This window comes from Cebus imitator, unplaced genomic scaffold (genome assembly GCF_001604975.1).
Source record: "Cebus imitator isolate Cc_AM_T3 unplaced genomic scaffold, Cebus_imitator-1.0 Scaffold232, whole genome shotgun sequence".
Lineage (NCBI taxonomy): Eukaryota > Metazoa > Chordata > Mammalia > Primates > Cebidae > Cebus > Cebus imitator.
This window is the reverse complement of record NW_016107547.1, coordinates 2,155,643-2,182,543: the sequence shown is the minus strand read 5'-3', so window position 1 is coordinate 2,182,543 and position 26,901 is coordinate 2,155,643. Positions and strand designations below refer to the sequence as shown.

Sequence of the window (26,901 nt, the reverse complement as noted above, 5' to 3'; positions counted from 1 at the left end):
CAAATAAATATAACATGAAACAAATTTCAATTAAAAAAATTTTTTACTATAAATTTATAAGGCTGGAAGACTGATTTGTAGGTAACATTTTGTGGAAGCTGTTGTTCCTTGTTAGTGTCAGGAGTATATCTTTCTTTGGGTAATCATTAATTATCAGCTTATTGGTGCTAGTAATTTCTTTATTGACTTATTAGGTTGTATTTTCCCTTCATAGTTATTTAGCAATATGAATTATTGTTAATTCATTGCCTTTTACTAGTAACCTGATTCATGAAGATGATGCTTGGTTGCTCTTGGGACATTTTTCTTACCTATTTTTTTTTTTTTTTTTGAGATGGAGTCCTTGCTCTGTTGCCCAGGCTGAGTGCAGTGGTGCAATCTTGGCTCACTGCAACCTCTGCTTCCCGGGTTCAGGTGATTCTCCTGTCTCAGCCTCCCAAGTAGCTGGGATTACAGGCATGTACCACCATGCCTGGCTAATTTTTTGTGTTTTTAGTAGAGATGGGGTTTCACCATGTTGGCCAGGCTGGTCTGGAACTCCAGACCTCAAGTGATCTGCCCACCTTGGCCTCCTAAAGTGCTGGGATTACAGGTGTGAGCCACTGCGCCCAGCCTATCCAGTCCATTTTTACAAGCAAGATTATGACAGCAAACTTGGAAAGAGGATTTCCCTCACCTGCCCCCTCACTCACCCACCCTCACCCTTGGCAGAGAAAAGGTGATTCAAGTTTGACCCCAGATCAAGGCTGGGGAATAGGAATAAGAATATGAGCTGCCTCTAATAATGAAGCTGATGATGACGATAATAATGATAATAATAACAATGTAAGTTCTGCTTTTAGAGTACCTTCCGTGTTCTAGGCATTGTGTTAAGCATTTAGTTTTTATTTTAATCCTTGCATCAACAACTGTAAAGGTGGTAGGTGTTCAGATCAGAAAAGTGAGGTTCAGCGAAGCGGTGATTTTTTAAGGCCATGCAGACCAGTAAGACAGAATTTGAACCTGGGTCCCTTTGGCTCCACAGCCTGTGATATTTTTATTGCATCATGTTGTCTTTTTAAATGTTAACAGTTATAAGAGAAATTAGTGCTGCACTTTGGAGGTTAAGATAGCTTTTTTTTTTTTTTTTTTTTCTGAGACGGAGTTTCACTCTGCTTGCCCAGGCTGGAGTAAAATGATGTAATCTCGGTTCACTGCAACCTCTGCCTCCCAGGTTCAAGTGATTCTCCTGCCTCAGCCTCCCAAGTAGCTGGGATTACAGGCATGTGCCACCATGACCAGCTAATTTTTTTTTTTTGAGACGGAGTTTCGCTCTTGTTACCCAGGCTGAAGTGCAATGGCGCGATCTCGGCTCACCGCAACCTCCGCCTCCTGGGTTCAGGCAATTCTCCTGCCTCAGCCTCCTGAGTAGCTGGGACTACAGGCACGCGCCACCATGCCCAGCTAATTTTTTGTAGTTTTAGTAGAGACGGGGTTTCACCATGTTGACCAGGATGGTCTTGATCTCTTGACCTCGTGATCCACCCTCCTCGGCCTCCCAAAGTGCTGGGATTACAGGCTTGAGCCGCCGCGCCCGGCCGCCCAGCTAATTTTTTATGTTTAATAGAGATGGTGTTTCGCCGTTTTGGCCAGGCTAGTCTGGCATTCCTGACCTCAGGTAACCTGCCTGCCTTAGCCTCCCAAAGTGCTGGGATTATAGGCATGAGCTGCCGAGCCCAGCAGATAGCAACTTTCTTTAACAGACTAATCATATGAAGGTGAGGGGCCTCGGAGCTATAGAAAGGGTGAGTCTGTTGTAAGTTGATATGCTGCTATGCTGAGGGACCTCTAGGCTGGGGTAGGTAATTGGTGATACTGGGAACTAGAGCTGGAAATAGCTGAGGGCTTTTTATTAAAATCATAGGGAAACTTAAAGAGAATTTATTTGAGGTAGAGGAGTCAGAGAGAATAAATGAGTTTATTAGAATGGTGTTACGAGTTTGAGCCAAAAGAATAAAGAAATCAGGGAAAGTACATTTGGCATAATAGAATCCTGTACTGATTGTTGAGATAGCTCATCTGAGAAATTTACTGAGACCTAATTAAGCATTTCTTAACATGGTCAGAACCCTAGAGAATGGTTAGACATTTAAGTAATTTATCTAATTCTAAGAATTAAGATTAATGAGGTAGGCCGGGCAAGGTGGCTCACGTCATAATCCCAGCACTTTGGGAGGCCGAGGTGGGTGGATCACGAGGTCAGGAGACCAAGACCATCCTGGCCAACATGGTGAAACCCCATCTCTATTAAAAAAAAATAAAAAAAAAGATTAATGAGCTAAAATAATTCATTCCAGATTCACAAACCCTCAGAGGATAAGTGTCTTAATCAGATTAGGTGGCTGAGTGGAGAGAGACTTGACTTGAAGAGGATGAATCTGCCATCCGGTGCCCCGATCTTAGAGACCTTGAGGGGTAGATCTTAAGGACTTTAGCGCCCTGGAGTATAGATAGATGTTGGGTAAAAGGATGAACCCAGTTTAGCCCCAGTCCCTTAAAAATCAGCATCCTTAAAAGTTCTAGACTGAGGAGGGACCAGAAAACCAGATAACAAGGCAACAATTGGGGATCCCTGAAAAGGATTGGTGAGATACACATTAATTAAAAGTCTTAATGAGAAATTGAGATTGTACTGTAATTTACGTTGCATAAATTACACCCTAAAATTTCGTTAATAAACTTGAACTGACTGTGTATATAGCTACAGTGGCCAGGATATGTGGAAATGGCAACTGTCCAAGAAGGGAAAGTGAAGGGCCAGGAAAATGTGGATATGTTTGATGAAAAATCCCCTTCTCTTTGGATTCTCAGTGTTGGCAGTAGAACATGTAGAGGACAATTTTTATTATTTCACTAAAACCAGTGCTTCTCTTTATAGCACATTCTAAATTATGATTTGACTTTAAAATTAGGTTAATAGTATGTAGTCAGTTAAAGCAGTAATCCTGAGATCAGCTTTGTTTGTAATCCTGCCAATACTGGTTGAAATTTTTGGTGCTTGGCATTTGACACTAATTGTTTTCTTTCTTCCATACTTAAGAAAATTTTTTGACAAATTTTCTGAGTAATTTACTGAAACTCACGGTCTCAGTTTTTAAATATTTCAGTAGGAATATACAATTTTGAATAATTTTTATTTACTGACTAGAATTATATTTCAAGATAAGATGTTAAATTGTTTTTTGGAGACAGAGTCTTACTCTGTCACCCAGGCTGTAGTGCAGTGGTGTGATCTTGGCTCACTGCAACCTCCGCCTCCCAAGTTCATGTGATTTTCCGGCCTCAGCCTCCCTAGTACCTGCAATTATAGATGTGCACCACCATGCCCAGCTGATTTTAGAATTTTTAGTAGAGAAGGGGTTTCACCATCTTGTGCAGGCTAGCCTTGACCTCAGGTGATCCATCTGCCTCGGCTTCCCAAAGTGCTGGGATTACAGGCATGAGCCACCGCACTTGGCCAAAAATATTTTTAAATACTGTCTTTTCATGAGGTTGGTGGCCAGGTAGCCTGGTTAGAACATAGTAATTGGACCAGGGTGGCGAAAGTCATGGGTTTGATCTTGAATATTAGGATCTTTAGAGTTAGAAGAAATCTTTGCTGTAACCCTGTTTAACTTTCCACCTAAAAGAATCTTTTTTTTTTTTTTTTTTTTTTTTTTCTTTTTTCCACAATTTTTTTTTTTTTTTTTTTTTTTTTTTTTAGCATCTCCGACAAGTGGTCATTTAAACTTTGTTTGAATGTTTCATTTTTTGCGAACAATATTTTTTTGAATCTTTGTTGCTTCCAGTGCCATAACAGGTAGCTTCAGTGTAATTGATAGACCGTTTTTGGCTATATCATAGGTCACAGGGTCAATCTCTAGTTTTAGGAGAAATTAAAGCATTCATATGCACATGAAGGACATCTCGTGTTACCATAGTTTTGAATTTTTCCAAATTTAGATTGAGATATTTTAAAATTAGGTTTAAGGAAAGTAAATATCTTACTTTAGTGCAGGGGAGTCTAGAAACGTCAAACTTTTGTCTTCTTTATCATTATAGATATTGAAACAAATTGTTTAGAAGAAAAAAGCAAGAGAGACTATTTTACACAGTTGGTATTAGCATGTTTGGTAAGTTTTAAAAAATATTTTTCTCTTTTAAAAATCTGCATTTAACTGTTATAATAGAAGTTAATCATGTTAATGGTGGAGGATATTGACATTCATTTGGCTTTTCTCATTATAAGGTGAAATTTGGGTTTTGAAAGGGAGTGTTTTGTGAAATTAGACATGCTGTTTCTATGAAATTAGCATGTAACCATATCCATATAACTTAAACTATACATTCAAAACTGGTGATTTTCTTGACCTAGTTAAGTTCCTAAGAAAAAGGTTAGCATTTATAAAGTAAGTAGAAATGATTGTAGACAGCTTTTAAATGGATTTTTCCCCTCATGAACTGTTAAAAAGAGCAGAGGTAGTTTAAAAATGGTAAATTCTAGTTGTCTAGTAAACCATTTTGTGTTCATAAATTTAGAACCAGGGAGAGCTGCCATGGCTGAGACCTGGAAGAAAGTGCTTGTCTTTGCTATATTAGCATTAAAGTAGGAGGCTATAAAGTGCTGTATTAGGTGAAAATCCAGTTAAGCCAAATGTAATCCTACTGAAAATTTCATCTATAGTTTTTGTCATTTATAGGTAGTATACAGCATGGATATAATTTTGTAGTGAATTTTTGGAAAGCTGTTTATTAAATATTTCAATATTTGGAGTCAAAATGTTTATTAAATTAAACTTCCAAGCCTTTTTATAAATTGTAGGTTGTTATATAGAGAATGTGATTTTTGTATTCTTATTTAGGAAGCTTTAGTTTGAATATATTTAAGGTTGTGGATGCAATGCTAAGGAATAAATGACCCTTAATGTTTTTTAATCCAGTATTTAGTTTCAGACACAGTCCTGAAGGAACGCCTGGATCCAGAAACACTGGAATCATTAGGGCTTATCAAACAATCACAGCAATTCAATCAAAAGTCAGTTAAAATCAAGACAAAACTCTTGTAAGTAAATGTATCTTATGTTGCAGATCAAGTAGCTGAGTATGTTTTTTTGTTCATATTTTGAATGTTAGTAGCTTCTTTGAAGATTATTTTTTTTGTTTGTGATTAGCATATATCTTGTGTTTTTTGCCTTCTAAAAGTAGCCTAATATTTTTGAGTCATCAGTGACCTTTACCTGTGTAAAACCAATGCTACTTTTGTCCATATTCAAAGTTAAAATAATACTCATGCTTTCATCATTAGCAATAAAATAATTTATGACTGGCTGTACTTGGGGTATAGTCTTAGTCAGAGATGGAAATAGTGATATGTTATCATTCCCTAAGATTAACAATATTCTTTTCTTATGTTACTGGTTTTCCCCACGTGATTAACATTGGGGTTCTCATATGAACCACTGTTATTTTTTACTCTAGAAGGTACACAAAAAGGTAAACTTACAGAAAGTATTCTTATGATTTTTGTAGGTTGGAGATAAGAAAATTTGATGAGAATACAGTACTCTGTGCAAGCTTGTTAATTGAAATTAATTTTATCCCCTTAATGATATTTTATCTGATTTCAGTTATAAGCAGCAGAAATTCAATTTGTTAAGAGAAGAGAATGAAGGTTATGCCAAGCTGATTGCTGAATTGGGGCAAGATTTATCTGGAAGCATTACTAGTGATTTAATCTTAGAAAATATCAAATCTTTAATAGGTAAGATATACATTTGTATAGTATGTGTTGTTAAGATAACAAGTTGTTTTAACTGTTGGAGAATATCCATAAACACAAAATGAGTGCATTCCATATACTTTTTTTTTTCCAGTTAAGGAATGGGAGAGGTGTTTAGATTTTACTTTTAATGTTTTATCAGTAATTATAAAATTTAGCATGACATTTGTGAGAAATCTTTTTGTCACTGTTACTTGTGTGTTAATATTAGGTCCTGCTCTGTCTAATCTTTCTTTTTTTTTTGGAGGGGGTCCTGAGTGATAAACCAATGCTTTCAAAAGAGAATGGATAACAAAGAACAGGATGGACTGTTCTGATACAAAATGCCCTATGTTTCTCTAGTATTTCTATTTTTAATTTTTAAGTATTTCTCTATCCTTTTATGGAGGACTGAAAAGCAAACATGAAAACTTTAATAAAGTAAATCTTCAGTGAACTTTTGAAACCTACAGATGTGTAATTTTGAACTTGATTTTCAAAATAACTTTACAAGGGACTTTGATACATAGTTTATTTTATCTTTCTAATAGCCTTTTAAAGTCAGTGCAACAGCGATTGCAAAAGTGTAACAGATAGGAAAGTTTTATTCTCTCTACCCTTTAAGTAGAATTTGTGTAACATTACTTTTTTCTTTTTATTTGCATTGAGTGTTTGGAGGAAGTAGTTGACTTCTATAGAAAAGATGAATGAGTACTAGAAAAATACAGTAATCTAGATTTTCCTAAGGTGGAAAGAGTCTTTTCTGTTATTTGCTAGGTGTTGTGCTGTCTTAGGGACGATTTTGCACCACCTGCCAGAGGAGTCATATTTTGTGTCTCACTTGTTATATTTTAGGGGTGCTTATCCTCAGCTTCTTGGTTCTTCTGTTTTTTAGAGTTTATATATGACTAAGAAAGAGGGAGAAGGCGTTATTTCCTTCCTCTAGTGCTTTGTGTAGGAATCCAAATAAAAGTATATTTACTATAATCACCCTTGTTCTTACCAACAAGTAAGTACCTTTTAGTTTATTTTTTTAATTTTAATTTTTTTTAAGAGATGGTGTCTCATTATGCCTAGGCTAGTCTTGAACTCATGAGCTCAAGTGATTCTCCCACCTCGGCCTCCTAAAGTACTGGGATTAAAGGTGTGAACCACTGTGCCTGACCAAAGAATAGCTTCTAGTTTAAATTTACCCTTTTCTTTGAAGTATATCTAGTTCCAGCAGCTGATCTTAGTTTCTTTGCTGTTTCTTCCAGTTGTCAATTTAACATCAAGATGGGTGGCCCCTTAGGGCTGTGGGACTCTTGCTTACCTGTGTGGCAGTAACCCGTTTTTAAAAACCTTCCTGCGGGGGTCCCTTTCTGTTCGTTCATTCATTCGTTCTTTCTTTGCTTTCTTTCTTTGCTTTCTTTCTTTTCTTTCTTTGCTTTCTTTCTTTTCCTTCTTTTCTTTCTTTCTGATGGAGCCTCACTTTGTCACCAGGTTGGAGTGCAGTGGTGCGATCTCAGCTCACTGCAACCTCTGCCTCCTGGGTTCAAGCAGTTCTCCTGCCTCATCCTCCTGAGTAGCTGGGACTAGAGGAGCCTGCCATCACGCACTGCTAATTTTTGTATTTTTAGTAGAGACAGGATTTCACCATGTTGGCCAGGTTGGTTTTGAACTCCTGACCTCAGGTGATCCGTCCACCTTGGCCTCCCAGAGTGCTGGGATTGCAGGCATGAGCCACTGTGCCCTGCCCCTTTCTGTTCTTTCTAGGGTAGGCGCCACACTTTCCTGAAGTGTTTTTTGATCTAGCTTGAGAAGCTTGTCAGTACTGCTTTGCTATAAGTTTGTTTTTCCTTGTACCCTATCATGTACTTAAGATAGTATTCCCCACATAAAAATTCTGTGCAATGTAAGCTCCTCAGTCTTTTCTTTTTTTTCTTTAGATCCTTTTTTTGTTGACATCTGTTTCTTCCTCTGTTTCTTGTGAGTTTATACCTTTTTATTCCTTTGTTATTTGGGGAATATTTCAAAGAGGGATTTTCTTGAAGGTGTGCTTTTATCTTACTAGACAATGTACACTACTTAGTTTTCTTGAACTTTGCTCTTGGGAGAACAGGCTGCGATCCTGTTTCTGATGAACAATGTAACAAACACAACTGCAAGTTCATGAGGTGTATGGACAGTCGATGAGTATAAACAATTTGATTTATTGAGCTAAACCTATTTTCTAACCCACCAAGTAGCACTCAAATGTCACCTTAGTGAAGACTTCCCTGCCCACCCCTGTCAAAATTGCTTGCTATTCCCTGATTATTTTTCTTTGTTTTGCATGTATCACCATATAATATACTGTATACCTCCTCCCGCTCCCCCTGCATCTAAGCTCTGTGAGGACTGGGGTTTTGTTTAGTACCTCATCCTTAATACTTGGTATGTGGGTGATGAATAAATACTGGGTTAAAAGGAATGAATATTTATTCTTATATAGTCTATACTGACTCTTAGCGTTTTTTTCCTGACATGGAGAATTTTAGAAAGTTCATCTCTCTGTCTCAATGTTTATTTATCTCTGGCTAGATGATTTCCTCCTCCCCAATTGTCTGAGAAATTAACTTTTTTTTTTCTTGAGACGGAGTCTTGCTTCGTCGCCCAGCCTGGAGTGCAGTGGCGTGATCTTGGCTCTCCACAACCTCTGCCTCCCAAGTTCAAATGATTCTCGTGCCTCAGCCTCCTGAGTAGCTGGAATTAAACACAGGCATGCGCCACCATGTCCAGCTAATTTTTTTTTCTATTTTTAGTAGAGATGGGGTTTCACTAAGTTGGCTGGGCTGGTCTCGAAGCCCTGGCCTCAAGTCATCTGCCTGCCTCAGCCTTCTAAAGTGCTGGGATTACAGGCATGAGCCCCTGCACCCAGCCTGAATGAAAATTTTTTCATTGATGTGAAAATAGAGGTTGAAACTTCAGTTCCAATTCAATTCTTTCAGTGTTCTTAGCATTTATTGGATTCCCTCTTAGTGCAGACTTCATCCAGACCTTGTCTCATCTGTCCAGAACAGCTTACTGACCAGCGTCCTGTTTTTCTTGGCCTCTTTGGATGGGTTTCTCTGTATTTATTCCCATTGTTTTCTGTTTAGGAACAGTCTAGACAGGTAATACCTCCTTCACCAATCTGTGTTAGAAACTGATACCTAGTTTGGACGGTACCTAGTTTGGTGCATGTACATTCAGGGTACTTGGTCTGACCGGGATAAATCCTTACTTATCATCCTTTAGTTAAAAGGCAGTTTTTTGGCTGGATGCAGTGGCTCAAGCCTGCAATCTCAACACTTTGGGTGGCTGAGGCGGGCAGATCACCTGAGGTCAGTAGTTCGAGACCAGCCAGGCCAACATGGTGAAACCCCGTCTCTGCTGAAACCACAAAAATCATTTGGGCGCAGTGGCACGTGCCTGTAATCCCAGCTACTCCGAAGGCTTGGGCAGGAGAATCACTGGAACCCAGGAAATGGAGGTTGTAGTGAACTGAGATCACGCCACTGCACTCCAGCCTGGGTGACAGAGTGAGACACTGTCCAAAAAAAAGAAGAAGCCATTATTTGCTCCCAAAAGATTCTGGCACATCAACATTTTTATGTCCTGTCAGGTAGCCTGGGGCTGTTTACTACCCGTGCAAGCAAGGAAGCAGAACCATTATGCATCTGCATGGTGATTGTTATTTGACAATGTGAACAACTTATTAAACAGGAATGAGTAGTGAATAGTAGATTATTGAGCTGCCAAGTCATAGACACCAAACAAGTGCTTGAAGATGGCAAAAAAAAAAAAAAAAAAACTTTTAGAAATTAGAGGAAAGGGGGCCGGGTGCGGTGGCTCAAGCCTGTAATCCCAGCACTTTGGGAGGCCGAGGCGGGTGGATCACGAGGTCAAGAGATCGAGACCATCCTGGTCAACATGGTGAAACCCCGTCTCTACTAAAAATACAAAAAATTAGCTGGGCATGGTGGCGCGTGCCTGTAGTCCCTGCTACTCGGGAGGCTGAGGCAGGAGAATTGCCTGAACCCAGGAAGCGGAGGTTGCGGTGAGCCGAGATCGTGCCATTGCACTCCAGTGTGGGTAACAAGAGCGAAACTCCGTCTCAAAAAAAAAAAAAAAAAAAAAGAAATTAGAGGAAAGAATGTCACAGGTGGACTCCTTTATTTGCTGAGCTAAAGTGTAAGAACTCTACTCCTTTGGATGTCCTTCAAAAAAAATCAAAGTATGATGCTGTACACTTTAAATATGTATAGTAAAAACAAATTATTGCTAAGTGTTCTTTCCTTTCTTCTAAATCAGTGGTCAGCAAGTGTTTTCTGTAAAGGGTGAGATAGTAAATATTTTTTGGCTTTGTGGACCATATGGTTTCTGTTGTTAACTACTCAATTTTGCCATTGTAGTGTAAAAACAGCTATTGATAGTACATAAGTAAATCTGACTATGTGCCAATAAAATGTTACTTACAAAAACAGACAGCTGAATGGATTTAACACACAAGGCATAGTTTGCCTATTCTTGGTCTAACTCAAAAGGTCTGCCTAAAAACTAATCATGGAGGTAGGTTATTTGAACCTAGCTTTAGAGAGTGGAAATAGTTCTTCCTGATTTTCGGTTTTAGTGGTCCAGGACTTTTAAGTCCTAGGCTCTAACCCATTTACCTTCTCTTGCAGAACCAGAGCTTGCTTCATCAAACCTCAAGACCTTCATTTGTTACCTGGTGTTAAAGGGTATAGATTTGCCTAGGGAAGGGTAGAGTGAGAGTCTTTACCTCTTCAGTCTCTCAAGTGACCAGAGGAACATTAAAAACAAAATAAATCCTCAAGCCAAATGATTATTTTCGGATAGATTATGGTACATTTTACCCCTTTGACTACATGATTTTGAGTGTACTTAGTATTTTATCTTTGGTTCAATCTGAATATAGGGTCCGTTCAGCCTAGACACTTCTTATTGTGCCAGCTTTTCCTATCCCTTTGAACGGGAAGCTGGCTGCCTTCTTTATCTAAATTTTTACATTATCGAAGTTTCTTGGCTATATGTTAGAAGTTTTCCCTTCATAGTACGAAAAAGAAGACAGCAATTGGTGTTTCCAACTATAGGGTTTTTTTGTTGTTATTTATTTTATTTTTATTTTTATTTTGAGACAGGGTCTGGCTCTGTCGCGCAAGCTGGATTGCAGTGGTATAATCTTGGCTCACTGCAACATCTGCCTTCTGGACTCAGCTTCCCAAATAGCTGGTACTACAGGCACATACCACCATGCCCAGCTAATTTTTGTATTTTTTTGTAGAGACAGGGTTTTGCCATTTGATCTGGCTGGTCTCAAACTCCTGAGCTCAAGCATCCACCTGCCTTGGCCTCCGAAATTGTTGGGATTACAGGCGTGAGCCACCGTACCTGGCTTTGTTACTGTTTTTTACATCATACTTTTATTTTGTTATTCATTGGTCCTTGCTTTGAGATGTGCAGCTTTTTGCAAATAGTGTTTCTTAGAAATAGTCTGACATAGATTTTTATTAGCTTGCTTCTAAAGAAATTCTTTTTACATGCTAGATAATTTCATTTTGTTAAAAACATGCTTTTCTTTGTCTCCTAAGGTCCATTCTCTCAGGAACATGATGTTTGAGGCTATAATTCTGTTTTCTTGCCTGAAATTTATAGGCTGGACATCTCTCCTAGTTAGGTCTGCAATATTATCTTGGTCTTTTATTTTCCTGTTAACATCTCAGTTTGGCCTAATTTCTACAAGAGTCATTGTCAGTTTGATCATATTTCTTGCCCCTAGTCACTGTCGCTGTAACATACTGGCCGTTTTTTTCTATCTTTGGGGGAGATTCCAGTTGCTTTTTATTGCATTTCTTCAAAGATGTATCATTCAAAAGGTGTGAACTCTCCTCAAGGGTAGCATAATCATTTTATTAATGACTGTAATTTTTCAGTTTTATTCAGACTTCATTGACGTATAATAGAATGCACGTATTTAAAGTGTACAATTTGATTTTTAACATACGTATACCTGTGTGAAAACACCACAAACAAGATAATGCACATTCCTCCCACTTCCCCTGAAATTTCCTCTTGCCTCTTTGTGTTTATCCCTCCTTTCTACTCTCTTCTCTATTTTTCCAGAGAATCATAAGCACCTGGCACATGGTGGGTAATTATTTCATACTTATTTAAATGAAGGAGGGGATCTATGGCCATTGTAGATCTGCAGTTTCTTTATTTTTTCCACTCATTCTCTTTAAATATGGTTTCTTGTTTGTTCCTCAAAAGGCATAAAGTTGTGTGTGTTTGTGTGTGTGTATGTATGTGTAAATATATATAAATGTGTGTGTGTATGAATGTAACTGGTGGTAGAGGTAGGGAGCAAGGTTTATGATCTCTCCAAAGATCATGTGACTATCAATGCTTGGGCTGGACAAAAGTCTTTCTAAGATGTTTGCATACAAGACTGCTTATATTCTTCTATAGCTGCCATTAGGAAAACATTTTGGATATTCAGACTTACTGATTATTAGTAGAGTCTCACTGTGTATGAACTAGCTTAACTATTAATTAAAACACTAAGATTTTAAAAATAATTTTCAGGGGGGCATGGTGGCTCATGCCTGCAATCCCAGCACTCTGGGAAGCTAAGACAGGAGGATCACTTGAGATCAGGAGTTTGAGACCAGCCTGGGCAACATAGTGAGACCCCATCTCTACAAAATGTTAGCTAGGTGTGTTGGTGTGCATCTGTTGTCTTAGCCAATCGGGAGGCTAAGACGGGAAGATCACTTGAGCCCAGGAGTGTGAGGTTGCACTGAGCTATGAATGCACCACTACACTACAGTGTGGGCAACAGAGCGAGACCCTGTCTCTAAAAATAATAATAAAGAAAAGTAAATGGAAATAATTATCTAAACTTTCAGTTGGTTACAGCTACCTTTTCTGTCTTATGGATAAAATTGATTCAACTTACGGCACCTGAGATATGTCATAGAAAACTCATAAACCAGGTTTTCTTTAATGAAAGATGCAAAGGTGGTACCTCTTAGATATAAAAGTACATACCTCTTGTTTCAGATTACTGCCTTAAATTGCACCTAGAAGGAAAATGGGTAGTTGACAGTACAGATCACTGATAGAATAGCCTTGATGGAGTAATGCTGTTAAATAAAACATAATTGCTAGTGGTTCACATTTCAACATATTGAAAATGTAAACTTAAAAGCAATGTGAGTGAAACACTTAAAAGATTTTCATCTAACATGTTGCTATTCCATCCTTTATTTATGAGTTTTGTGTATGTAGCCTAATGGGTAATTATAAGCCAGCCAGTTTGTCAAAAATTATATTCAGTGTCCCTTTTGTCTTCTATGATACAATGGTAATTCATTTTTATTTAGTGATTTAATTTTTTATATTTAATGTAGGAGAAGTTACATGATTGGAGAATTTGCTAGATCTTCCATAATCTATCATCAGTGTCACAGCATTGTGAAGGCATTTTTCATCTTTGTTCAGGCTTCATTGACATACAATAAAATGCACATATTTAAGCTGTACAATTTGAGTTTTAACATACGTATACATCTGTGAAAACACCACAAACAAGATACTGCACATTTCTCCTACTCCCCCTCAATTTTCCTCTTCTTGGCTCACTGCAACCTCTGCCTCCCGGGCTCAGGTAGTCCTCCCGCCTCAGCCTCCTGAGTATCCGCGACTACAGGCATGTGTCACCATGCCTGGCTATTTTTTTTGTAGTAATGGGGTTTTGCCATATTGCTCAGGCTGGTTTCAAACACCTGGACTCAAGTGATCTACCTGCCTCGACCTTTCTAGGTGCTGGGATTACAGGCGTGAGCCGCCATGCCCAGCTTGATCTGCTTTTTGTTACTGTAGATTAATTTCCTTTTTCTAGAATGTCTATAGATGGAATCATACAGTGTGTACTTTTTTTTTTTTTGGTCTTGCTTATTTCATTCAGCATATTTTGTGATTCTTTCATACTGTTGCCTGTATCAATAGTTCTTCCCTTTTTGTTGCTGAGTATGTCCACTGTACTTATCCTTACTCCACTTATACTGCAAATTGTTTATCCATTTATATGTTGATGGACATTTGAGGAGAGGAGTGTTATATATTACAAATAAACCTGCTTTATTGTGTACAAATCTTTGTATTGACATAGACATTTATTTCTCTTGGGTAAATACCTAGGCTGGGTCATATGGTAGGTGTAAGTTTAAATTTTAAAGAAACTGCCAATTTTGCAAAGTGGTTGTACCATTTTAAATGCTGCCACCAGCAGCATTTAAGGATTTTAATTGCTGTCTGTCTTGGAATTACTTTTATATTCGTAGGCCATGCTTTTTGGAAGTATGGGGGAGGTAAAAATATTTAGAAATTTTCTTCCTAGAACTTCAGGGAAATGTCTTTTTGGAGAGTTTATGAAAATATGTAGCTTTTTTTTTTGACTAAGACATGATCACTGCTTTAGTCCTCCTTTTCCTTAGTATGAGAAGCAGAAGAAAATGTGTTCTTAAGTTTGGATCTCATAAAAAGGGAAAACTTGTATTTGGAGGATTTGGTTTTCTAAGCGATTGCTAAGGTACAAAGAAACATTAGTTTTATAGCATTTAATATAAATAACTGTGGAGTTAATAAAAGTACCTGGAGATATCTTCTTACAAAAGGGTTGGGACAGGAATAGGTTATATAAAAATTTTCTTGGAAAAATCCCCTAACCCATCCATAAGGTATAAGTGTTTAGATTTAACATATGTCCCTAAATTGATCACAGTTCTTTTTTCCTCCAGTATTAGAAGAAATCAGTGTTTAGTTTTTGGCCCAATGAAGTGGTTAGCTTGCATTTAGGGACTGTGTTTAATGAAATATACATATTTTAAAATACTAGAATCCCATTCAGCTTGATGAAAGGCATGTGGAAACTGACATAAACCAGGAGCCTCCAACTCCCTTGGTATTCTTTAATTTATTAGTATCAATAGCATACCACTTTTCCCTTTAGAATGCTACTAAAAGCCATGGATATTAATCAGCGGTATAATTATATTTTATAGTTCTGTAGTATATGTAAAATAAAATAAAAAATGATGATCCACTTTTGTGAACCTGGACTTTTAACTGTTTATCAACATTCCAAATACTTCTGCCTAAAGCATTTAAAAAAACCCTTTAGTTGCTTAATTTGTAAAATGCATTGTTTAATTTTCATGTTTTTCTAAGAATTTATAATGTGGACCTGTTTTCACTAGCCCGACTAATCAGGAACTGATGAGGCCAAATGTGCCATAGAGGAATATTTATTTGACTGGTGTCACAGGTCCTGGACTGTACCGACCCAGATCGGTCATTAACCCATTCTTTGATTCTGGGAAAGTCACATTCTCATCTGTAAAAATGTGTAGTGGATTTATTTCCCTTTGGGAGAGGGGAAGCAAATTTGTAAAGGAAGTTGTTTTTAAAAATATTTTTATCTTGCTATATGAATTATCCCTGAAAATTAATGGTTTCACTAGCAATGATGTATAATCCTTTTAAAATTTTTGTATGTCTCATCTGTTGCAGGATGCTTTAATCTGGATCCCAATAGAGTTTTGGATGTCATTTTAGAAGTGTTTGAATGCAGGCCAGAACACGATGACTTCTTTATATCTTTGTTAGAATCTTACATGAGTATGTGTGAACCGCAAACACTGTGTCATATTCTTGGGTTCAAATTCAAGTTTTACCAGGTAAAGAAAAATGTGTATATATGTATATTTGAGATTAATTTCTTAATCTTGTTTGTATAATTTCATTTGTAAATGATTGGTCTCATCTCAGACATTCTAGCAGAAGAGATAGATAAATGGATAGCTAAAAATGTAATGTGATAAGTACTATATTAGTAGTACGAATGATGTGATGTGAAAGCCTAGAGGAAGGTATTATTAAGTTTTGCCTTGGGAGAGGTGGACTCAGGGAAGATTTTGTAGATACATCCTCTTTTTAAAAGTGGTCCTTGAAGGATGAGTAGGAGTTCATTAAGGTTTTCTCTGCATAAGTAACATACAAATTCTGCATAAGTAACATAAAGATGTGGCAGTGTGAATATATATAAAAGAAGAAATGGTTCATAGTGTAATGTGGCTGGGTTGTAAGATGGGAAAAGAAGGGACAGGAAATGACGTTGGGAAGGTATGTGTACTTTAGATTGTCACAGGCTTTGAATCCGTGTTGAGAGTTAGAATCTTATTTTTATTTATTTATTTTTTATTTTGAGATGGGATCTCACTATGTTACCCAGACTAGTCTCAAACTCCTGGGCTGAAGTGATCCTCCCACCTCAGCTTCCCAAGTAGCTGGGACTACAGGCATGTGCTACTGTGCTTGGATTAAGAATTTTATTTTATAAACAATGGCTATTGGAATTTTTTATGGACGTGAATAAATATTCAAGGCATATCTGACGTCATTCGCTTGAACCAGTGAAATATCTGTCAAGCTAATCTATGTCTCTGATTATTTCTGCTTCAGTCCATCTTTCGTATTATTGTTACTGTTGCTTTCTAAAAGAGACCTAACTGAGGCACTTCACTGGTCACAAACCTTTACTTGTAGGATGAAATTCAAACTTCTAAATGTGGCAGAGACAGCTCTTCACAATTTGGCACTGTTCTTTCTGGCCTTATCTTCATAGTTATTCTTTCTTATATTCTAGTCATATTACGTGACTAGCCATTTCCTGAACTTAGGTGTTGATATTGCTGTGAATCTTTGTTCCTTATAACTAAAAAACTATTCTTACCCAACCTTCTCACTTCTCCTTTTTTCATCTTGTGAACTCCTATTTATTCTTTAAGAGCAAATGCTACTTGCTCTGTAAAGTCTTAGCTGACTCTTTACCCATGCAGAAGTAGTCACTTCTTAATCAGTGTTCTCATAAAACTTGACCCATAACTTCTAACACCCCTCAGATTGTCTTAGAATAAACTGTATCTATCTCCTTTTCCAGATTGTAATCCATATGAGGCAGGTTCTATGTTACTAATTCCTATGGATTAGTTTACTGGCTAGCCTATAGTAAATGTTCACTAATTGTAAATGAGTGATTTATGTTTTAGGAAGATAATTCTCTTGATAGCACGGAGAATTTTAACAAGGCCTCCATTTACCTTTTGATATAGCTTTGCTAATTTGTTTACTTGCCTGGGATAGTCAGTCAGAAAGCATTCATTGAATGTTTATGATTATGCTCTTTGCTAGGCACTGAGGTTACTTTGGTGTAGAGGAGTGTCTGTTTCTGTACTCTTGGAATGTGAGGTCAGGATAATAAGAGAATTCCTTTTAGTATTCTTAAATTATATAATACTGACTGCCTTTGCTCATCTTTTGTTTTCTGTGATCTGGGATGCTCCAGCAGACAGAAGAGAAAGCAGACCAGAGCTTAAAAGCATATTGCTTTTCAAGGCCAAACAAGAGACATGGTAGGGTTTTAGGGCAGGAGCACAATACCTTCATTTAAAAATGAGCAGTGGCGGCTGGGCTCGGTGGCTCATGCCTATAATCCCAGCACTTTGGGAGGCTAAGGTGGGTGGATCACCTGAGGTCAGGAGTTTGAGACCAGCCTGGCCAACATGGCGAAACCGCATCTCTACTAAAAACACACAAAAAATTAGCTGGACGACATGGTGGCGGACACCTGTAATCCCAGCTACTCGGGAGGCTGAGGAAGGAGAATCACTTGAACCCTGGAGGCGGAGGTCACAGCGAGCTGATAGCGTGCCACTGTACTCCAGCCCGGGCAACAAAAGCGAAACACTGTCTCAAAAAAAAAAAAAAAAAAAAAAACCATTCAAAAAAAAAAAAAAAAAAAAAAAAAAAGGAGCAATGGCAGCTTTTTCTTTTCTTACCAGCACCCAGAAAGTCCACTCTTCATATTGGAAAAAGAGATTCAAGCATTTCATCAGATTTTAAGAGCCACCATGATTACTTTGGGTTTGAGTACATGAAGCCAACTGCTTAAGTGACAGGTTGGCTGAAATTTAACTTGTGCATGATTAATTAAAATATAAATTAGGGCTTTGGAGACTGTAGGTTTGAGAGCATATGACAGTGAATAATGATGACCTGCTGTGTAACATCCAGTTAGTTGAATGTGAGTTTTGGAATTAAAAATCTTTTTGTATGAAAACATTCCTTATAAATAATGTAACTTTTTTGAGAATTAAAATATACCTGGGGGTTGATAGTATTTGAATAATCCATTATTTTTGTAGACAGCAACCATTTTTCTTATATAAGAGATAGTCAAGAAATACTTAATTTAGAAATAACTTGTTCTTGGAATGACTAACCCTCATAATGCTCTGTGTAATACCATCCCTTTGTTCATATTGTCAGAACTGTCTTGTCATTGTGGGAATCAGCAGTCTTAAAGTCACTGAGGGTAGGGGAAGAAATGTCAGATATTTTTGAAAAATTGTGGCCTTAAAGGTAAAGTAAGGAAAGCTATGAAAATCAGGAACTGCTTAGGTGATGTAACCTTGGGAGTTGGCTCCCAGGCATGTATGGTCAGTCTGTGTATTAGTCCCTGGCCTAATTCCACCATCCCCCTTCCTCATCACTACCTGAAAATGTTCACATCTCCTTTCCCCAACTTTTTGACCAGCTGGATCTTATTTGGATTAACAGGCTTCTTTTTTCACCTGAATGCTAGTATTATACTATGGTATGAACGACAGTCACAGGTTGAACATCACAAATCCAAAAAACCTCCAAAATCCAAAACATTTTGGGCACTGAATGATGTTCAAAGGAGATGATTGGAGCCTTTTGGATTTTGGGTTTTCAGATTTGGGATGGTCAGCCAGTATGCAAATATTCCAAAATCTTAAAAAAAAAAAAAATCCAAAATCTAAAATACTTCTGGTCCCAGGCATTTTAGATAAGGGATACTCAACTTGTACAATAGAGAATTTGGGGACAGCATGAGAGACAGCACAAAGGACAGGAAGGGACTACAAGAAAGTGTGAAGGTACCAGAAGACAAACTTGTCTGGAGTTCTTGTTACAGGAAAGGAGGAGGAGGTGATAGCTCTCAACCATATTGCCATTTGATTTCTGGATTCAAAACACAATACTATATAGTAGTAATTGTAGTACCATGGATCAGCCCTATTATCCATATCCAAATTCATTAATTTAAATATAGATTGAGCATCTATATTTGTGCAAGGTACTGTACTAGGTGCAAAGGCTACATCTGTAAATACATTTTTTTTTGGTGTTTAGATTCTGAGTAAATTATATATTATGCTAGAAAATGATCAATGAGATGGGGAAAAATACAGAGCAAGGTAATATCAGGAGTGGTGGGTTGCAATTTTAACTAGAATAGTGTATACTCATTGAAAAGGTGAGATTTAAGCAAAGACATGAAGGATATGAGGATGTAAACTGTGTAGATGTCTGAGGAAGAGCCTCTAGGCCAAGGAAACAGTCAATGCAATGACCCTAAGGTGTGAGCATGCCTTATGTGTTGAAGAACAGTAAGGAGGTCAGTGTGGATGGATCAGAGTGATTGAACAGAGCACTAGAAAATGAGGTTAGAGATGCCGGGGATGAGATCACAGAGCCAGTGCAAAGTCTTTGATTTTGATGCTGAGTGAAGCCAGTGGAGGCTTTTGAATAGGGTAGAGTGATGTGATCTAATTTAACTTTACATTTTGTTTCTCTCTTATTCATTTTATCATGAACATTTTCAAATGTAGAAAAGAGTGAGTAGTATAACGAATTCTTACAACCCCATCACCTAGAATTGTTTATTAACATATTGCTATATTAAAAATATTGATTTAGGTTACAAATAATCATGAAAGCTTCTTCCTAAATACTATAGTTCACAGTTTGTGAAAGGAAGGACATTTTCCTTTTTTTTTTTGAGACAGAATTTTGCTCTTGTTGTCTAGGCTGGAGTGCAATGGTTTGATCTCGGCTCACTGCAACCTCTGCCTCCTGGGTTCAAGCAATTGTCCTGCCTCAGCCTCCCAAGTAGCTGGGATTACAGGCATACACCACCATGCCTGGCTAATTTTCTGTTTTTAGTAGAGATGGGGTTTCTCCATGTTGGTCAGGCTGGTCTCGAACTCCCGACCTCAGGTGATCTGCCTGGATCAATTTCATACCTAACTAGATTACTTTCGTATAATAAACCTAGACTGTATTCATATTTTGCAGATTGTCCCCAAAATGCGTTTTACGGCTGGTCTGTTCAAATGATGGTCTAACCAAGGACCACATGTTGTATTTGATTGCCAAGATTCTTCGTCTCTTTTAATTTAGAATAGTTTCCCACCCTCTCCATATTTTAATGTCATTGACTTATTGATGAGACCATTCCCTAGAAGACCCTATCTTTTGGATTTATATAATTGCTTTTTCATATTATTTGTTTTTTATTTCCTGTATTTGTTATATACTTGGAGTTAGGTCTAAAGGCTTAATTATGTTCAGGTAAAATATTAATGGCAAAAAATACTTCATAGATTGTGATATTAATAACGCCTAATGTTTGACTGTCTTTAAATGGTTCAGTAAGTTGGTGACAGTCTGATCCTTCAGTTATACAATGGCATCCCCCTACCCACCCACTGCCTTTCCCTTCAGTAACAAATTATCTGCAGCTTGATGCTTTGGCAGCCTGCGAATACTCAGTTTCTCACCAACTTTACATTAAATGGTTTAGAATCCATGGATGACCTTTGCTTGAGATAGTTTTCCCCTTAGGGGTTCCAAATTGGTGATTTACTAATTTTATCATGCTCTATATATTTATTATTTGTCATTCTTCTAATAAAGAAGAGTTGTCCCTTACTAACTTAGGCTGTTTGCTCTCCTTGAAATACAGTTCCTACTGGAAAGGTAGGACAAATGATTAATATTTTCCCACTGATTGCCAGCTATCAGAGTAAGGAGTTTCTTCAATAGCAACCTCCAATGGTGACAAGAGTGTGTGTGTTTGTGTTGCATGTGTATGTGTGTGTGTGAGAGAGAGAATGTATGTGTGTGTGTGTGATTATTTAGGTTTTCAATGGATCAGTCTGATAGTGTATGGCAGCAGTGAATGTTGATGAGATTCTGAATGTATTTGAAGATAAACCAGTAGTGTTTGCTGATGGATTGGATACAGAATGTGAGAAAGTAAAGTTAAGGACTATTCTGAAGTTTCTTGGACTGAGCAGTTAAAAAAGATAGTGTTGTCACCAACTTAGGGAAAATTTCAGGTGGATTGGGTTTGGAGTGTTGGGAGTGAGAATTAGGAATTCAGTTTGGGCATGTTAAGTTTGAGATGCCTCTGAGACGTACAAGTGTAGATAATTGACATATAGATCTGAGTAAATAATTGGATATATGGTCCTGGTGTTCAAGAGAATACAGTAGGCCAGAAATAAAAATGTGGGCATCAAAAGCATGTAGATGCTATTTAAAGATATGACATTGGATGAAATCACTAAGGGTTGTATATAGAGGCAAGAGAACTAAGGATTAAGCCCTGGGGCACTCCAGTATTAAGGGTCTAGGAGAAGACAAGGAACCAGCAAATAAGTTAGATGAGGAGCAACAGGTAAAGTAGGAGGAAAACAGAGAATGTGTCATTTTGGAAGCTAAATGGAGGAAAGAATGATTAACTCTGTCAAATGCCTCTGATAGGCCATTTAAGGACTGAAAATTGACCATTGGGTTTATCATCAGGGAGGTCAAAACTAGCAGTTTTGGTGGAATTGGGTGATATTAAGAGAGAATGGGAAGAGTAGAATTGGAGACGGTGACAATTGACAACTTAAGCAGTTGCTACAAAGGGATGCAGACCAAACAGGGTGGTAGATGGCAAGGGAAGTGGGTTTGAGAGATTTTTTCAGATGGGAAAGAGAACACATTTGTTTGCTGATGGGTATGACTGAGTGGAAAGGGGAGAATCGGTGATACAGGGGATAGAAGTGAGAATTATTTGGAGCAGTGTTCGTGAGGATAGAGAAAATGGAGTTTAGTGCTTAAGTGAGTGGATTAACTTTATATAGGAGGATAGAGAGTTTATCATAGTATAAAGGAAGTACATGTAGGTATAGTTGGGTAGGTGTGATTGGGAGTTTGTAGAAGTCCAATTGATCTAATTTTCTTACTGAAGTAGAAAGCAAGGACATCAGCTTAGAGGATGAGAGAGGAGGTATTGGAGGTTAGGAGAGAGGTAGGGAAGTACAGTTAGTGCTGCACAATGATGTTTCACTTAAAAATGGACCATATATATGACAGCGGTTGCATAAGATTATAACGAAATAGAAACACATAGCTGAAGAAGAGGCCCAAGAAAAGGAAACTACAGGAGAAGAACCCCCTAGAAAATTCACAGGAAAGGGTTTAGTGGAAGTTTTTGCAGACTTCAGCAAGCTCCTTAACAAGTTTGAAAACATGGGCTGGGCACGGTGGCTCATGCCTGTTATACCAGCACTTTGGGAGGCCGAGACGGGTGGATCACTTGAGGTCAGGGGTTTGAGACCAACCTGGCCAACATGGTGAAACCCCGTCTCTACCAAAAATGGAAAAATTAGCTGGGCATGGTGGTGCACGCCTGTAATCCTGGCTACCAGGGTGGCTGAGGCAGGAGAATCACTTGAATCCAAGAGGTGAGGTGGAGATTGCAGTGACCAGAGATAGTGCCACTGTACTCCAGCCTGGGTGACAGAGCAAGACTCCATCTCAAAAATAAACAAAACCAAAAAAGTTTGAAAACATGGACCCCAACACTGACCAAGGTTTTTATTAATTGAAAGGAACGTACATGGTGCATTACCCACTTAGAAGCAAATTTGTGATATTGCCCCTAAACATCTTCCAGTGGGACAAGATCTGGAGATGGAAGACAGTGATATTGGTGATTCTGATCCTGTGTAGGCCTACGCTCATGTGTATGTTTGTGTCTTAGTTTTTAACAAAAATGTTTAAAAAGCTTAAATTTATTTATTTATTTTTGAGACAGAGTTTCGTTCTCGTTGTCCAGGCTGGAGTGCAAGTGGCACGATCTCAGCTCACTGCAACCACTGCCTCCCTGATTTCAAGCAATTCTCCTGCCTGAGCCTCCTGAGTAGCTGGGATTACAGGTGCCTGCCACCATCCCTGGCTAATTTTTTCTTTTTATTTTTAGTAGAGATGTGGTTTCACCATGTTGAGCAGGCTGGTTCAAACTCCTGACCTCAGGTGATCCACCTGCTTCGGCCTCCCGAAGTGCTGGGATTACAGGTGTGAGCCACCGTGCCTTGCCAGCAAATCTTAAAAAAAAAAAAAAAAGTATAGAATAAGAATGTAAAGAAAAAATATTTTGTACGGCTGTACAATGTGTTTGTGTTTTAAGCTAAGCATTATTATAGAAAGTCAAAAAGCTTAAAAATATTAAAAAGTTTATGAGGTAAAAAGTTACAGTAAGCTAAGCTTAATTTACTGAAGAAATATTTTAAAAAATAAATTTAATGTAATCTATGTATATAGTGTTTATAAAATATATAGTAGTGTACAGCAATGTCTTAGGCCTTTATATTCACTCACTGACTTATCCAGAGCACCTTCTGGTCCCGCACACTCCATTCGTGGTGGGTGCCCTACACAAGTGTACCATTTTAAATCTTTTATACTGTAATTTTTTCTGTTCCTTTTCTATGTTTAGAGGTTTAGATACACAAACACTTATCATTGTGTTACAATTGCCTATAGTATTCAATATAGTAAGTTGATGTACAGGTTTATAGCCTAGGAGCAATAGATTGTTCCATATAGCCTACATGTATAGTAGGTTATATACCATATAGGTTTGTATAAGTATGCTCTAAAGATGTGTTCCTCAGAATGTATCTCCATTGTTAAGTGATGCATGACTACAGTTGAGTGAATGGCTGAGAGAAATGGAGTATGATTGTCCAGCAGCAATGGGCCCATTTGAGGTCAGATACAATTGGCATTATGGAAGGATTGTCACTATTGGTGATAATAAGATTTAGGATATGGAGGAGGTAGTTAAGATAGGATAAAGAAGATCTTCAGAAGAGGAAGCGTTCAGGAGAACCAAGAGGCTACGTGGTAGAAGGCTCACCTACATGTATTTGAAAATCTCCAAAAGTTAAGAATTGCAGTCAGAGAAAGAGTGACAGAGGCTAAGATCGTTGCAGAATGGAGGGCATTTGACTCAAGAATCCATAAATGTCAACAACAGGACATCACTGAAAATGACATAGTGGGGAACTCCAGAGCTCTGTCTCTCCACAAAAACAACATGTGAAAGTGAAAAAATCCTACCAGTCAACTTTGCTGTTGCCTTATTCTTCTCCAGTCATTTCCCTGGTTGGTGTAAGGTTTTTACTGTATTCCAGAGCTCTACAGAGTTGATTGAGAGTGCTGTGGCATTTTAAATTGCCTACCTACTAGCCTCCACACCCAGATCAGTGGTGACCATGATGATAGAAGCCCACACTCCTCGTACAGGTTGCTAACGTTAGAACGAACAAAGAATTGTGTTTGTGGGTTTTAACCTGGCTAGCTGCTCCCTGGACCAACATAGGGGCCTACCTTTGTATCTTTTGACTGGGACTATTCCCACAGCTGGGGTGGCTTTTGCCAAAAGCATTTAAAGGCACAGTTATTGTCTGCAGTGGCCTGGAGCAAGGGACAACAGTTGAGACAATCGGTAGTGAGACTGAAAAGCCTGAGAAGGAAGACATTAGAAAAGAGATACTTGGGGAAAAAGAGCTTTTTAAAAAGCTGCCATATATACCGGGAAATGAAGAAGGTCATGCACATGCCCAGAGCTGGGCACATGCCCAGAAGAGGCCATCAGAAACCCTAAGCTGTCTCTTCTGGCTCTGAGTAAGCAGAAAGTGAAGACTGAGGCAGAGTTGTGAATGGTCTGGCCAAACTTTGAGGAGTGTCCTAATGCAGAGCCAATCTGCAAAGACTAGGAGTGTATTATTTCTCTTTTCCCATTTATTTTTGCTCCAGGTCTTTAAAAAAAAAAAAAACCAAACTGTCAATATGCTAGTTGGTCACTAAGCTAACAGAACATAGATTCAAAGTGACCACATGTGATGAAGAATACAGACTTTATAAAAAGAGTTTGTAAAAGTCACTAAACACACACACACACACACACACACACACACACACACAACAATAAATCCACAATAGGCAACATCAACCAACCTCTGGGTATTGGCGAGCGTGGAGAACAATTTGATTTCCATAGTTGCTACATAATATTTAATATGTCCAGTTTTTAACAAGAAATAATGAGGCATGGAAATAAACAATGAAGTGACTCATTGACAGGAAAAAGGAAATTAATAGAAACTGTCTTCAAGGAGGTTAGGCAGTGGATTTACTAGGTAAGACTTTTTTTTTTTTTTGAGACGGAGTCTCCCTCTGTCATCCAGGCTGAAGTGCAGTGGCACAGTCTTGGCTCACTGCAACCTCTGTCACCTGGGTTCAAGTGATTCTCCTGCCTCAACCTCCCGAGTATAGCTGGGACTACAGGTGCGCGACAGGGTTTTACCATGTTGGCCAGGCTGGTTTCGAACTCCTGACCTCAATTGATTCGCCTGCCTTGGCCTCCCAAAGTGTTGGGATTATAGGCATGAGCCACTGCGCCTGGCCTAGATAAGAAATTTAAATCAAGAGTCCTAAATTGCTTTATGAGCTAAAGGAAACCAGGAGTGTGCTGTCTCACCAAATAGAGAACATCCATAAAGAGATACCAAATTATAAAAAGGAACCAAACAAATTCTGGAATTGAAAAGTACAATAACCGAAATAAAAAATTCACTGTAGAGTTTCAGCAGAAGATTTGAGCAGGCAGAAGAAGCCAAGACAAAGAAATAAAAAACACTGGTTAAAGTAACTCTAGGTAAAATATAAAAGCCAGCATTATATTTGTGGTTTGTAACTCCTCTTTTTTTCCTATATGATTCAGATGACAAAGACATAAAATAATAATTATAAATGTTTAAAAAAATTTGACTTATTTTAGACTCGGGGTATATTTATTATCTAGGTATACAGGTATTGATCGACTTACGACCTATGCAACGTCTGACCATTCGACTTTACGACCATAATCGCTAGCCACGACAGCTCCACGTCTGGCAGCGCAAACGTTGCCCAGCTGGGCGTACGACAGTGCGGACCAGCTTCCGGCAGCACCACCATCTCCGCGTGCATATAGCCTACTCAACTTAACGACCAAATCGTGTTACGAACGGTCTGTTGGTCCCAATCATGGTCGTAAGTCGAGCACTAGCTGTATTGTGTGATGCTGAAGTTTGGGGTACAATTCATCCCATCACTCAGGTTATAAATCTGACAAATGGCACACTATAAAAATGTAATTTGTTTCTGAAGCCACTTCAAAAAAAAGAAAAAAAAAAGTAATTTGTAACTAACAATAGATGGGGAGGGTCAGAGATGTATAGGTGCAGAGGTTTTATACACTATCGAAGTGAAGTTGGCATTAATTCAAACTAGGTTGTTTTAAGTTTAAAATGTTAATTGTTATACCCAAAGGAACAACTAAGAAAATAATTAAAAACTAAACAGAAAAGAGAAGCAGGGAATCAAAATGGTACACACACACAAAATCAAACAAAAAAGGCAGTGATGGAGGAAATGAGGAACAAAAATATGACAAATAGAAAACAGCAAAATGATAAAAGTTCATAGTTATTTGTAATTATTTTGAATGTAAATGGATAAAACTCACTAATTAAAAGGCAAGAGTTTGGCAGGATGTATAAAAAATCATGATACATCTATGTACTGTGTGTAAGGAACTCACTTTAGATCTAGAGATACAAATAGTTTGAAACTGAAAGTATGGAAACATATTCTGTGCAAGCATTATGCTGAAGAGACCTAGTGTGGCTATACTAATATGAAAGTAGACTTTAAGACAAAAATTTTTCACAATGAAAGACATTATATAATGATAAAGTGGATAACCCATTGAGAAGAAATAACAGTTATAAACATACATGTACCAAACAACAGAGCCTCAGAGAATTTGAAGCAAACATTGACATAAT

General features: G+C 38.0%; 1 protein-coding gene across 7 annotated transcripts in view; it reads left to right on the top strand.

Moving 5' to 3' along the window:
* THOC2 (THO complex 2) overlaps positions 1-26,901 on the top strand; it is a 129,249-nt gene that overhangs the window by 28,890 nt on the left and 73,458 nt on the right. For all 7 annotated transcript variants that reach the window (XM_017497532.2, XM_037727488.1, XM_017497529.2 and 4 more), the window contains exons 5-8: positions 4,081-4,151; positions 4,959-5,080; positions 5,646-5,779; positions 15,371-15,537. In XM_017497532.2, the coding sequence (XP_017353021.1) occupies positions 4,081-4,151; positions 4,959-5,080; positions 5,646-5,779; positions 15,371-15,537 (494 nt within the window). The remainder of the gene's footprint in view (positions 1-4,080; positions 4,152-4,958; positions 5,081-5,645; positions 5,780-15,370; positions 15,538-26,901) is intronic.